The sequence below is a fragment of the Amphiura filiformis genome, chromosome 14 (genome assembly GCF_039555335.1).
Source record: "Amphiura filiformis chromosome 14, Afil_fr2py, whole genome shotgun sequence".
NCBI lineage: Eukaryota > Metazoa > Echinodermata > Ophiuroidea > Amphilepidida > Amphiuridae > Amphiura > Amphiura filiformis.
In genome coordinates, this window is record NC_092641.1 from 62,897,895 (window position 1) to 62,913,200 (window position 15,306).

A 15,306-nucleotide genomic window follows, 5' to 3' on the forward strand; every position below is an offset into this window, starting at 1 on the left:
ATAGCACACGATAGAGGATAAACAAAATTCATATCGCTTATTCTCTAATATCTATAAAAGAATTAACCTGCACAGTCATTACATGTCAGTGACTCAATTCAAATATGCTGATACGTGCACACGGCTGAAGCAGTTAAAGCCTGCCCCGGAAAGCCTGCAACTAGCAAATATTTTAAAATGCTATGCATTCCGCATTTCTATCAGAATACCTGAAATTATAATTCTTCAAGTTGGCAACTGCGGCAACCAAATGCATTCAGAATTTATGTCAAAATGCCTGAAATTGTAGTTCTTCAAGTTGGCAACTGCGGCAACCAAATGCATTCAGAATTTATGTCAAAATGCCTGAAATTGTAGTTCTTCAAGTTGGCAACTGCGGCAATCAAATCGGTTCAAAGGTAAGAGATCTATCATTTATTTTCTACCACTGAATTTTACTACTATTTAATGCTGTGTGTATGTATAATAGATGTGTGCGTTTCCGCTATACAAAACATCCAAAGAATATTATACCTTTAACCCTACCAAATACAACAAGATACCAGAAACCGGTTGCCCCACCCCCTTCGATTCAACGGGCGGGCGGGTAACACATAAAGCCCCTCCTACTTTCCTAAATTAGCATACTTTTTTGTACATGTTGATTGAATATGTGCTTTCACCATTGATTGTAGGTCTCCTTCACAACCGATTTGCTGTCATTTCTATTACGACACATGCAGTCTGAGCCCGAGACTACCAAATATTGTGTTGTTTCCTATTGTTCTTTACTGTCATGGTTGAATAGCGCATTTCTGACATTGAACAAATTATACGGCGGGCTCTCTTATTGTTTTCTCGAAACAAACATGTCCTAGGTCAGGTCATATGCATTCACACTGCGTATTGGACTGACTGCAAGGTTGAATCTTAATTAATGTCACAAGTGTTTAGTGTTTTAGATTTTTATAAAAACAATTTGGTCAGCACTATTCAATTACATTATTATTTTCATTAAATACTGTCAATGTCTATAAAAGACCTCACAAATATTAACTCAGCAGTTATAAATCCCGGTTATAAATACGGTTTAAAGAGTGGAAGGGATTGCACCAGATTCAGATTGTAATATCAAAATGTGTACAATGAAGCCATTAACATATGAATACCTGAACACAAAACCCACCCAAGTCCATACTTTGGCCAAAGTTTGTTAAACATGGGAAATTGTTGCTTATACATAGGCCCATCATATGTATAAAATAACAACACAAATCCGCCCTCTACGTGAGCATGTGTAATCCAAAAACCAGTCCAGGACTTGGGTGTTTTTTGCACACATATAGTGCCTTCACAAACAGGGCAAGATGGCTGACCTGCTAAATTGAGGTGATAGCAACAGTGATGACGAAAGAAGTGCTAAAAAACGCAGAAATAAAGCTGATTGGGCACAGAACAAGACAAAAAGACCGAGAGGAACTTGGGTAAGAATACACTTACTGTAAAAAACACAAACGTCCGGCATACAAAATGACCCCGAAATGCTAATCGTCATACCTAATACAGTTTAACCCACAAGACTTGCCCTATTTACCAGGTAAATCTAACCGAAGTGCAGGGATAGAATTTTTTTTTAGTTTTCTCAAAATCACTTTCCATGGACTTGGGTGGGTTTTGTATTCATATATCTCATGACAATTCTATGGCAGGGCATTTGGGAGTTAGATAAACACATGAAAGAATTCTTAGACATTTTTGGTGGCCCACTCGCAAGTAGGGAAGCAAAGTCAAAAAATACCCTGTTTCATTAAAGTCAATTTCAGCCTTTCGAATCAGCTACAAAATGACCTTAGCCATGTCGCTCCACAGTTTGCAATTTTGTAACCAATACCCTCAATACTCCCCTACGGCACGTCTTCTACCTAATAATGACCCCACTTGTGTCAAGTTTTGTACTCTGCACACGAGTTGCTGATGATGTTGTTGTTCTTTTTGTTAATTGGTTTTAATCTTCAAATTATTGCACATTCTTATAAACACCCTATTTTTGTTTCCCCAAATTCTTACAGTTCTGGGAAGTGATCTCATATGAACATGGCATCGATCCAACAGGATCCTACCAAGGAGACTCAGATCTCCAGTTGGAAATAATTGATGTATATTACAACGAGGCGTCAGGACGCAAATATGTTCCACGTGCTGTCTTGGTCGATCTTGAACCAAGTGCAATGGACTCAGTTAGAGCTGGACCTTATGGACAACTCTATCAACCTGATAACTTTGTGTTTGGGCAGAGTGGTGCTGGTGGCAACTGGGCTAAGGGACATTATACGAGAGGAGCAGAGTTGATATATTCAGCATTGGATGTAGTGAGAAAGGAGGCTGAAGGGTGTGATTGCCTGCAGGTAAGGGCATGGGAACCAGTGGATTAGGGTTCACGAAGCTCAATTTATGGAAGCAACTTACAGTAGTTACGACAGGTTGCTAAAGATAATGTAGAGAGCCCAGCGCCAATAAATGGATTAGGGATTAATCTAATGTGATAATCACAACCAGGCACATGTAGCTTCCACGAGTGCAGAGACAGAGAGAGAGAGAGAGAGAGCCCATCCAGGCTCAGTGCACCTTAAGGGCACACAACTATGAATCAACTGGCGTAACTACCTCTTTCTCTCTTTTTGTTTTTTTTAAGAAAAAAAAGGATCACTTTCCTCACAAGGAAGTGAGGATAACACTACTAAACAACTACTACTAACAACTGACTTGCAGAAACCAATCTAACAGCTTATGTGAATGAAGACACTGCTGGTTAGAACACTCAAAATAGGCAATGTGCCAACAGTCAATAACATCAACAGTTCAAGAGTCTTTTTGTCTGCAATGACAAACTGACATTCAACATGAATGTAAAATGGTTCAAAGTTCAAAGAAGTAAACGTCAGTTCCAGAGTTTTCTTTTAGAATTCCAAATGACATACGTAAATCAGTTCAAAGTTCAATGAAGTGACCATATAGGAGGACACCGATGATGGATTAATGTCATAGTACACAGTGACCTGTCCATTTAGTTTAACACATAGTCTTTCAGGTGCTCAGGAAGTTTGTGAGGGCGCGCGGAATGCCTTTGTGTGAGCAATGGTGGCATGATCTCAGGGCCAACCATACTAGCTTGGGGGATACTTTCACTAACCTCACTGCTGTTACCGGTACATGGATTAGACTGTGCAACCAAACCGGAGGTATTGCTGGAGCTTTGACCGCTATCGCGCAAGGGATCGCGAGGATCGGACTCAGAACTGGGGTGCGAGTGATTAGCATTCCTGGGCAGGGGGTCACAAGTAGCAGGTGTGGACAACTCGCCAGGTATGAAAGGAGGCTCTGGAGGAGTACATTCAGGGACCACTTCAACAAACTCGGAATCCTCGGTGGGTGGAGACGACTTGGGAAAGGGACGAGAATCCAGGTCAGGATAATACTGGACCTTAAAGCACTCAGATTTCTTGATACGATAAGAAGTATTCCGAAGCTGAGAACCCACAAACTTGCGGATGTTGCACCATGGGCCTTCGATAGTAGTGACTAAGTAGCGATCTCTAGCATGAGATTTCTTGCGATCTGAGTAGAGGTAGACAAGATCACCAACCTCCAACTCTGCTGCTGGGGAGGCAGAGGCTAATGGGGCCTTTGAATGAGCACTGTGTGGGTGGTTGGCTTTTCGCAAGGCATGCTGGGCCTGAATCATTTGACAATCAGTGAAAGGAACCTGCTCATTGGTAAACTGGTCTCGCCTAAACCACATCTCACGGGCTGAAAGACCTCGGGATCTGATGCGAGTATTAAGGGCTGCAGTAGCAATGGCAAGTGATAATGCTGTAGCCGGACCACCTGTAGAATCTTGTCGGAGCAACTCATCTTCAAGCTCACGAATGGCTTTCTCAGCAACAGGATTCTTGTTATTATTTTTAATACGACCGATCTCAACCGATAGATGGTAACGTGTGAGAAGTTTGTCATTGGCGAGTCGAACAAACCCTGGTGCTGGGTCAGTACGAATGACTGCAGGGGGCCATCAAGTGGACGAAGTTCAATGCACAATTGAATCAGGGCATCACGCAACGTGCCATGTTGTTCATTCTCGACAATGCAAGAAGCTGTGTAGGACGTTGAGGTTTCGCGCAGCACAAGGACTAGCTGGCGGCTACGCTTCAGGATATCAGCTGCAAAAGAAATGCCAACTGCATCGGGAGGGTCACTTGAGGACTGCTCGATCAATGTCTTAGGGCATTGGACAGAGAAGCACACTGGTGACAAGTTGATGTCACTTGATCAATAGCCTTGTCCATATCAAGAGCATAAAAGTAACGCTGGGTCACCAAACTGAGCTGATGTTTGGAGAGGGATATGGTCAAGTTGGATGTGCAGGGCAGTGAGAAGACCATTTAAGACCTGTCTGGGAACAACAATACAATCGCGAGTTGGGGACAATGGTTGATCACGACGAACAACAAGTAGGCCATCTCTAGCGATAGATGCAACCTGCAAATAGCGCTTCACATCTTTGACAGAAGTAGCTTTCTTTGAAGGGCGAGTGCCCTGAACTAGATGAGCATGTGTTCGTCGCAGATCCGGGCATTCCTGCTGAATAGCATGCCAGGCTGCTTTGCTGGCAAAGGGGAGCTTAGCTTTCCCGGACAGAATGTCATGTGCGGAAACACGAAGGACAGTTGCTTCCTCTTCACGTTTGATAAAGGAGCATATTTGACAAGTGGGCTCAGTGCAGTCAGGGGCATTACGACTAGCAAAGTCTGCGGGGGTGATAGCTGATCCTGCAAGATGACGAACAGATGCTTGGAAACGACTGACAGTGGAGAGGAATGTGGACACGCGAGGACTGGCTGAAAACTCACCCCGGCAGAGCTTTTCATATGCCTGAACACAAGGTTTGCTGTCAGTGAGGATACATGTCTTGTGTTTGGACTGAATAACATAGGGACTGAAGTGCTTGGTGGAGGCAGAAATAGACAGCGCCTCAATTTCGCAGGGTAACCATGTTGGCTGTCGATCACGCAATTTAGCACTGAAGAACCCGGCGAGGAAGAGTTTGTCATTGCGGGAAATATACAATGTCGACCCAATGCTATGTTTCTTCACGGATCCATCAGTAATGATCCAAAGCTGATCATTGGGATGGGGAAGTGTGACTGCCCTAGCGGAAGACAGTGCTGCTTGAGCCTTGTGAAAAGCAGTATGCAGACTATCAGACCATGTAAGCTCTTCAGTTGATTGGTGCCCTGCAATAGCATCATCTAATGGGGCTACCAGACTGGCACAATTCTGAATGACACGGGCCAGAACCTTGTATGCACCGATGAAGGACCGCATGCCACCAACTTTGCTTGGAGGCGAGCAGCTGGAAAGTGTGGCGATGCTATGGCGGCTAGCACAAAGGGTTCCATTTGACCAAATCCAACCCAGAATTACTGTCTTTTGGGGGCAAATGACTGTTTTGGAAGCAGAAAGACGTAACCCAGACTTAGACAAAGCTTGCAAAACTTGACGCCAATTCTCAACAAGTTCATCCACAGTATTACCACCACAGTACAAGTCATCAGCGAGTTTTGCTACGACACCTTTCTCTAAGAGGTCACCAAGGACACGACACATCAGTTCCTCAAGGGCTGTTTCAGAACCTGGCATACCCATGGCACACCGTGTATACACACGCACCCCACGAAAGGGAGTTGCAACACCACAGTATTTCATGGACTCATGGGATAAAGGGATTTGGTAGAAAGCACTAGTCAAGTCAGTGGCAATCAAATACTTCCATTTGGCAATTGAACGCAATGTTGAGTCCACATTGGGCATTAGAGAGGGTTGTGGCTTGCTATATCTACCGACATCAGCAAATGCAGTAACCAGACGAAAGCCTCCATTAGGCTTCTTGACAAGAAAGGACGGGTTAAGGTATTCGACACACACCCCGACATCTTCAGGTCTAGCAAAGACGCCTGCTTTTTCAAGCTGATCAAACTTTGATTGCAACTCTTGGAGTTTATCCTGTGCATACAATGGGAGACGACCTTTGCGTTGGGGGGGTTGGACCGGGCCCATATTAACCACAGATTTGAAAGGGCCGACAGCACCATTGTAACCTGGGAAACTAGGGTCAAAAACCTCATCGTACTCATCGAGAAGACTGCGGAAGTTGGATTGCTCACAAGTGCCAAGTATACCATCTGGGTCAAGGGCAACAGCAGCTGAGTAGTTAACCGGTGAACTGGGCTTTGGGACACTGACTGATGCTGCTGCAGCAGTGTGTGATGGCTTAGAAGTTAGTGATGGTGAAAAAACAGTGTGTATCTGGCCAAGATGTTCATGCTTTCTGATGACAAGTGGCACACCAGTATTGTTGGGAATGCGAACCCTGCCTGCAATACTTGTGATTACATCAGGCTTGGGCCAGGCTTGTTTGGGCGGTAGGAACCTACCGAGCGGGGTATCAACACGGGGCTCAATGGCAAAAGTAGCATCTGATTCAACGATGTCTGCAGGGAGATTTACCTCAACGTATGAGCCTGGCCATATGGTAGTGTTTTGAGAAGGTCCACGAAGTATATGGGCACGACGAACAGTGTGCTGGGATTTGGGGCTCTTGTTGGCGCCATAAGTGATAATTGTACCATCTGTCAAGATGATTTGGTTCTTAGCAGGGCGAATTGCGACATCATTGCATTTCATGAAGGGAATACCTGCAAGGATTTCTTCGTCAAGGTCTCTAACAACTAGACCTTTAAAGACAAAGGAGTGTCTGTCACGAGTAAAGGTGAGGGTTGTTTCCCCAACTACCTTAAGAGGGGATGACCCATTTAGTCGGGCTCTCATTCACGCGCGGATGGGAAATAGTGTTCACTTTATGTTTGATACGGTTTCTAGACTGAAATTTTGCGTAGAACACGCTCCCGTAGTCCACTTTAATTAAAAATGTGCCCAAAGTGCTTTTTCCGGGGGGTGCCCCTACAATGGGGGTCAAAATTCCTAAAAATGTATTCTAAGGCCAATGGTGGTGATTTTGGTGTCTAAATATATGTTTATGGACATGAGAAAGTCATTTAGACAGTTTACGAAATCCAAAATGGCTTCCTTATGTTCCAAAATTCAAAATGGCGGCCAATATTGTGAATTTAACCAAACTTATTTGAACGGCTTTTTCAGGCCGATGGTGGTGATTTGAGTGTCTATGAATATGTCTGTGGACATGAAAAAGTTATTTACATAGTTTATCAAAATCCAAAATGGCTGCCTTATACAAAAAAAATTCAAAATGGCCGCCAAAATGCCGAAAATTATTCTACTTATTTGAACGCCACTCTCGGCCCGATGGTCGTAATTTGGGTGTAGGTATATGTTTGCGGACATGAAACAGTCATTTATATTGCTTATAAAAATCCAAAATGGCTGCCCTATGCCAAAAAAATTCAAAATGGCGGTCAAAATGTCGAATATTAGTCTATATCATTTGAACGGCATTCTTAGGCCGCTGGTGGTGATTTTGGTGTCCAGTTATATGTTTGGGGACATGACAAAGTCATTCAGCTAGTTTACAAAATCCAAAAATGTTGCCCTATGGTTCAAAATTCAAAATGGCGGCTAAAATAGTGAATTTTAGTAAAAATTACTTGAAAGATATTCTTAGGCTGATGGTAGCGATATTGGTGTCTAGGTATGTTTCTGACATATAGGCCCCTATAGTGTACATTACCAAGTCATTTAGATAGTTGATGAAATCTAGAATGGCTGCCCTATGCTTAAAAAATCAAATGGTGGCCAAAATTGCAAATTTTATATTGATTTTATCTAATTATCATATAGACACCCCAGCTCTTGGGACTTAAATTTTTGTTTTAAATCTAATGTCGCCGTGTCACAATATAATCACTTGTAATTGGTACATAGATGTCCAAATTATTCAAAATGGCGCCATTAACCAAATAATAACATTTGATGTCCATTGATCTATTATGATTTAAAAAGGTGGCCAACTGTTGTATATCCCGTAAACATGGTAAAAGGTAAGCGATTTCTGTCTTTAAACTGGGGTATTTGAAGATCGGCCATAATAAGAAACATAATAATCATTATAACGCAATTAAGGAAAGTGATTAACCCTAGAACTACGTAGGAGGTTGTACCACCCCTAAGGTTTTCCATCCGCCATTTTAAAAAACACGCGTCTTTACGCCCAAACGACTTAAACTAATCGTAGATCCATCATGTACGCTCTTTTAAGTGATACATTACCCCAGCACCTTACCCGGGGTATGACTGACCATCAAAGATGATTGATCATAGAGGGGGGGGGGTGAGGCGCACCATAGGTTTCTACAGTAAATACAGTTTCATTTCACTCTTGTAAAATTATTCCAAGATATATTGACTTTTTACTTCTTAGTTAGGTTGAGACAATTCGGTGAAAATCGTATGTTCGTAGAATTTTTGGAAGAAGATCAATTTTGCCTATACTTTTGTAAATAACCAGAATTGAATACATGAATACAAAACCCACCCAAGTCCATCGAAAGTGATTTTGAGAAAACTAAAAAACAAATGTGTATCATACATGCCAGGTATAAGCCATTTTGGATTTCACATGCTAATAGACCCACGTATGGTTGATTTGGGTTCAACTTTTATACATATGATAGGCCTATGTATAAGCAACAATTTTCCATGCTTAACTTAATTTGGCCAAAGTATGGACTTGGGTGGGTTGTGCATTCATATATTCAATTTTGCAAGGATTTTGGTATCACTGGATAGACGAGACCCATAGCTATACATTGGTACCAAATAAAATTGAAAATTAGGGGCATTTATTTAACCTGGGGGTGACCAATCAATGCACTGGCACTGTTCTCCCTTGGTTCCCAGGTTCCCAGTTCTAGTGTTAAACGTACGTACACATGTTTCCACTTTTGATTTGTTATGAGTTAAAATGAGTCCAGGGATGCCGTTTTCAAGCAACCAGCCGTAGTTGAGAGGATATGTCTGTTTATACAAATCATAAAAGCAGTTAACAATGCCATTTGCGACGAATATTACTCGCAGGATATGACATTTCGTGGATTTTCTGCATGGTCAAGGAGGCTTTGCTAGGGAGGGAACTTTTAGGCGTTTCTTCCTCATGCCGCTATCACCATGATGGTATATAGCGACTGTTCCTTGGAGTCAGTAGGTAACTGCGAAAGCTGGATTTGTTGGAAGCTGTAAGAAAGCCATCACATTCGCTTGTTTGGTAATAATATTGACCAAGACCTGATATCCTTCTGATAAAGGCGAGTATCCATTGAGCAAGGATAGATGATAAACAATAGTTGCCACTTTTAGCACATTAATTTCACTCATAACAGATCAAAAGTGGAAACGTGTGTAAGTTTAACCCTAGAACTACTGAGCCATATTTTGTAACACGGACTACAAGGTGGGGTGTTGCAACCCCCCCCCCCCCTCTAATTTTCAATTACAAACGTCATATGCCGTTATATTTGGTACCAAAGTATAGCTATAGGTCTACTCTCTCCAGTGATTCCAAAAAAGTCCACATTCCTCAGTCATAATATCGCTATGACGTCATAATGTGAGCACACCCTTGTAAAATTGGGACATTTTGGCTATCTACAAAAGTATAGGCAAAATAGATTCGGCCAAAAAAATCTACGATTTTAAATCTAAAGTGCGATTTTCACCGAATTTTCTCATAAATATAAAAGAAAATGACTATTTCAACCTAATTAACAAGTAAAAAGTCAATACATCTTGGAATAATTTTACAAGAGTGAAATGAAAATCATGATGGGCCTCACCTCCCCCACCCCATGGCCATCTTTGATGGTCGGTCCTACCCCCGGGTAAGATGCTTGGGCAAACACTAAAATGAGCGCAATGGATGGATCTACGATTAGCTTAAGTCGTTTGGACGTAAATACGCGTGTGTTTTTTATGGCGGATGAAACACCTTTGGGGTGGTACAACTCCCTGCTTAGTTCTAGGGTTTATCACTTTACTTATTGCGTTATATGCAATGATTTCCATAATATGATGTTTCATATTGTGGCCGCCAAGGTCTTCAAGTGCCCAGGTTTAGAGATAGAACTAGTTTACATTTTACGGGATATACAACATTTTCAATCGTCTTTGGACTACCTTTTTAAATCATAATAGATCAATGGACATCAAATGTGATCCTTATAGTGTTAGTTAGTATTAACAATTGGTTTAATGACGCCATTTTGAATATTTTGGGAATCTATGTTCCATTTATAAGTGATTATATTGTAACACGGCGACTTTAGATTTAAAACAAAAATTTAAGTCCCACGAGCTGGGGTGTCTATATGATAATCAGATAAAATCAATATAAAATTTGCAATTTTGGCCACCATTTGATTTTTTAGCATAGGGCAGCCATTCTAGATTTCATCAACTATCTAAATGACTTGGGCATGTACACTATAGGGGCCTATATGTCAGAAACATACCTAGACACCAATATCGCTACCATCAGCCTAAGAATATCTTTCAAGTAATTTTTACTAAAATTCACTATTTTAGCCGCCATTTTGAATTTTGAACCATAGGGCAACATTTTTAGATTTTGTAAACTAGCTGAATGACTTTGTCATGTCCCCAAACATATAACTGGACACCAAAATCACCACCAGCGGCCTGAGAATGCCGTTCAAATGATATAGACTAATATTCGACATTTTGACCGCCATTTTGAATTTTTGAGCATAGGGCAGCCATTTTGGATTTTTATAAGCTATATAAATGACTGTTTCATGTCCGCAAACATATACCTAAACCCAAATTACGACCATCGGGCCGAGAGCGGCGTTCAAATAAGTTAGAACCATTTTCGGCATTTTGGCGGCCATTTTGAATTTTTTTGTATAAGGCAGCCATTTTGGATTTTGATAAACTATGTAAATAACTTTTTCATGTCCACAGACATATTCATAGACACTCAAATTACCACCATCGGTCTGATAAAGCCGTTCAAATAAGTTTGGCTAAAATTCACCATTTTGGCCGCCATTTTGAATTTTGGAACATAAGGAAGCCATTTTGGATTTCGTAAACTGTCTAAATGACTTTCTCATGTCCATAAACATATATTTAGACACCAAAATCACCACCATTGGCCTTAGAATACATTTTTAGTAATTTTGACCCCCATTGTAGGGGCACCCCCCGGAAAAAGCACTTTGGGCACATTTTTAATTAAAGTGGACTACGGGAGCGTGTTCTACGCAAAATTTCAGTCTAGAAACCGTATCAAACATAAAGTGAACACTATTTCCCATCCGCGCGTGAATGAGAGCCCGACTACAAGGATGTTAAGCTGACGAGCGCGGGCCAGGTATTTTCTGTCCTTTTCAGGGAGGTACGAGCACTCGCTTAAGAAATGCGCATGGTCATGCCGACCAGCTTGCTCACACAGAGGGCAGGATTTACCAAATGATTTCTTAGCTTTCAATTTAGGCATCGGTCTACGCTGACTACTAGTGCGCATGCTGCGAGCAGCATCGTTTGAGCTCAGCTCATCCAGGAGCGAATCCAGAGCTTGAGAAATTTCGGCTTTGATAGAAGCCAAGGTGCGGGATCTTAGCTCTGTACCGTACCGCTGCTTTACTAATCGGGGCAGATCAGGGTTTATAAGACGCAACCACGTTAACACTACAAAGTTTTCGAGTGTAGGCGTAATCTCCTCATCTTCATCGATGACTTGGTCATGGTGACTGATGCCGCCTCCTTCACGCATGAGGTTGTCTTCGGTGAATGCTACTAGACGCTGGTACAAGTCCTCTGGCCGTTCATCAGGGCCAAGGGTAATATTGTTGAACTCTAGGAAGTGGCCACCTGTTGTTTGGAAGCCAAAATGGAGACGGATGGCTTGCCATATCGTTTTCAGGCTGGTGCAGTTTTTGAGTATTGTATTTCGTGAGATAATTGGACAATAGTTGGCTATTTGTCCAAGCATAAGCTCCAATGCAGCATTTTTCTGGACTGCTGTTTTCCTTTGGGCTTCCTGTATGTCCTCACCGTCATTAGTGAGACCTCGAAGAGGGGAAGTTTTTGACTTTTTGCCCCATACCGCTCCTTCAACCAAGTAGGGAGAAAAGCTTGGGTCTAATGACAGTGTATACTGGAGGTTATGTTTCCAGCTTTCAAATGAGTTTATTGTTTCGTTCTTTGTTAGAGGCCATTGCTTCGGCGCACGATGTGTTGTGGCCATTGCTGATTGTTTTTACACTCGTGTATGTGAACCAGAATAAAAGCTAATATGCAGCCTTGCAGGCTTAAGCTTACTGTTTTAAGCTTACTGGTCGCTCACAGTCTTGTGAAAGATCACACATTTAGGGTTCAAGATGACCACCAATTTCGTCAGGAAGGTCAGCTGAGAGACTTCAGAGATGACTGGTTTCGAATCCAAGCTGTCACCACGCCAATAAATGGATTAGGGATTAATCTAATGTGATAATCACAACCAGGCACATGTAGCTTCCACGAGTGCAGAGACAGAGAGAGAAAGAGCCCATCCAGGCTCAGTGCACCTTAAGGGCAAACAACTATGAATCAACTGGCGCAGGCAGGTCGAACGCCATGACGAGTCGAGCACCGAAGTCTATCCAATGGCGTATTATTGGTCTTAATAAACCCTCTTATCAATGTTCAGTAACAGTGTGATATCGAGTTCGCGTAAGGATGTGATCAATAAAGCCTGTATCGAAGAACCGACTTGTTGTTCACATTATCTTTTGAATTATCTCTTCCACCTCATTAATGGGCTATTCCAGAAAATATATACACACCAGAAAATATATGCACACCCCCTATAGAGGAGTTTGGATTTCCGGATTCCGTTTAGTGAAATCCAGACTTTTAAGTCCAAAGGCAAAAAATCCGGCAGAAAAATAGTTCAAAATCAGAAATCCTCAATTTCTCCTTTATTTAATTAGATTTTCAAGCTTTTTCAAGTGACATTGGCAACAGGAATTGTAGCAGTTTTCAGAAAGTATACTTGGAAATCCAGACATTTGATTTGATTGAAAATTACTCCTCTATAGGGGGTGTGCACTTATTTTCTGGAATAGCCAAATTTCCGTAGACCGTGAGATGCATTGAAATAGGTATTAGTATTTTACTTTGAAAAATCAATAATTTAGTGCTAGTTTCCATGCCCCTCCAGTGAACATAGACCTAATCCTACCCAGGAGCTCCCTGGAAAATATGCATGAGATCCTAACTGCAGTACACCTTTGTAAGTCCGCGTGGATGCGTGTGCGGGTTTGTAGATGATACTATTGGTTATTGTAACAACTATTATCTGTATGAGGTGTCACTTACAAAGGTGCTATTGGTTTTATCTTGCAGGGATTCCAAATTGCACATTCACTCGGTGGAGGAACAGGCTCAGGCATGGGCACCATTCTAATCAGCAAAATCCGCGAAGAATACCCTGACAGAATCATGAACACCTTCAGCGTTTTCCCATCACCTAAAGTATCAGACACGGTGGTAGAGCCTTACAACGCCATCTTATCATTAGATCAGTTGTTATGGAATACAAATGGAACATATTGCATTGACAATGAAGCTTTGTATCACATATGCTTCCACACCTTGAAGCTTACAACCCCGACATATCGAGATCTTAACCATCTTGTGTCAGCAACCATGAGCGGTGTCACAACTTGTATGAGATTTCCGGGTCAACTCAACACTAATATGCGTAAACTTGCTGTGAACATGGTACCTTTCCCACGTCTTCACTTCTTCATGAATAGCTTAGCACCTCTGACCAGCCGTGACAGTCAGCAATATCGTACCTTGACCGTTTCAGAGCTTACACAACAGATGTTCGATGCCAAGAACATGATGGTTGCATGCGATCCTCGTCATGGCAGGTACTTAGCAGCGGCTGCAATCTTCCGTGGTCGTATGTCAATGAAAGAAGTTGATGAGCAGATGCTGAGTGTACAAACCAAAGACAGCAGATACTTCGTAGAATGGATTCCCAATAACGTCAAGACCGCTGTCTGCGATATCCCTCCCCATGGTCTCAAGATGGCTGCCACCTTCATCGGTAATAGCACCGCCATCCAAGAGGTCTTCAAGCGAATCTTAGAACAGTTTACCGCTATGCTCCGTCGTAAGGCTTTCTTGCATTGGTACATTGGTGAAGGTATGGATGAGATGGTGTTCACTGAGGCTGAAAGCAACATGAATGATTTGGTGTCAGAGTACCAACAATACCAGGATGCAACAGCCGAAGAGGAGGGAGAATTTGACGAGGAAGAGGGAGAGGAAGTTGAAGAGGTCAATTAAAACTCACTTTTGAAAAGGAATAGCGGCAATGTGTGTACTATTATTTCTCAGGAAGGTATTATAAATTACAGGCATTCCAAGATTGATTGATGTGATCATTCATTAAGTTTTCTAACGAAACATGGACAAAAGCAACATATATCACACTGATATACACCTATATTTTTTAGCTATTTTAAACATAAATTTTCGTTTCTATATCAAATTATTCATCTTTTTCTGTTTTTAATGGTAATTTTTATTCTATAAACTGCTGATTTGTGTGCAAATTGGGGCGATATTAACATGTTTAAGTTAAATTTAAATTAGCTAAATAAAATGAGTTATTCCTTACATTTCATAAATTTTCCTTGCCATTTGTTGGGTTTTTTTCTGATGTTTTAATACCATTATACAATAGTCTACCTCTTGTGAAGATGCAAACAAGATTTAAGATAAATAGCGCCATCATTGTTAAACTTTTCTTTAAGTTGACGGTTGGTAGTATAAAGATTGTACAAATCTGCTAATTGTCAAGTTTTCTATAATTTGGACACTTTCATTCATTCATTCATTCATTCATTCATTTATTTTTTCACTCATCAAATAGCAAAAATCATAGGATACATACAAAATCATAATACAAGTGAGAGTGAAGGAATCACAGGAAAGGCCAAGAAGAGGTCTGAAAGTCTGTGATCCCTTGATTGGTTAATTCATCATTTGACATGGCAGCAGATTGTCATTTCAATGAAGAAGCAACAGTAAGCTGTCATATCTTGAATATGAATTAACCTAAATACATGAAAAATAACAGAAAACAATAGTAAATAAGAAAATGCACAACAATAAGTAATATAAAATATAAATATCCAATGTGGTCATATAAATTAGATACAATAGGAATTAATAGTAACTTTGCATAAGATGTTTTTTAAATACATGGCGGAATTGATT

General features: G+C 41.3%; 1 protein-coding gene across 1 annotated transcript; it reads left to right on the forward strand.

The window, feature by feature from the left end:
• The first annotated feature begins 306 nt into the window (after positions 1-306).
• LOC140169112 (tubulin beta-4B chain-like) lies at positions 307-14,582 on the forward strand. The gene is made up of 3 exons (XM_072192377.1): positions 307-398; positions 2,049-2,384; positions 13,417-14,582. The coding sequence occupies exons 1-3, from the start codon at positions 342-344 to the stop codon at positions 14,368-14,370; spliced, it is 1,347 nt and encodes a 448-aa protein (XP_072048478.1). The 5' UTR covers positions 307-341; the 3' UTR covers positions 14,371-14,582.
• The last annotated feature ends 724 nt before the right edge of the window (positions 14,583-15,306 follow it).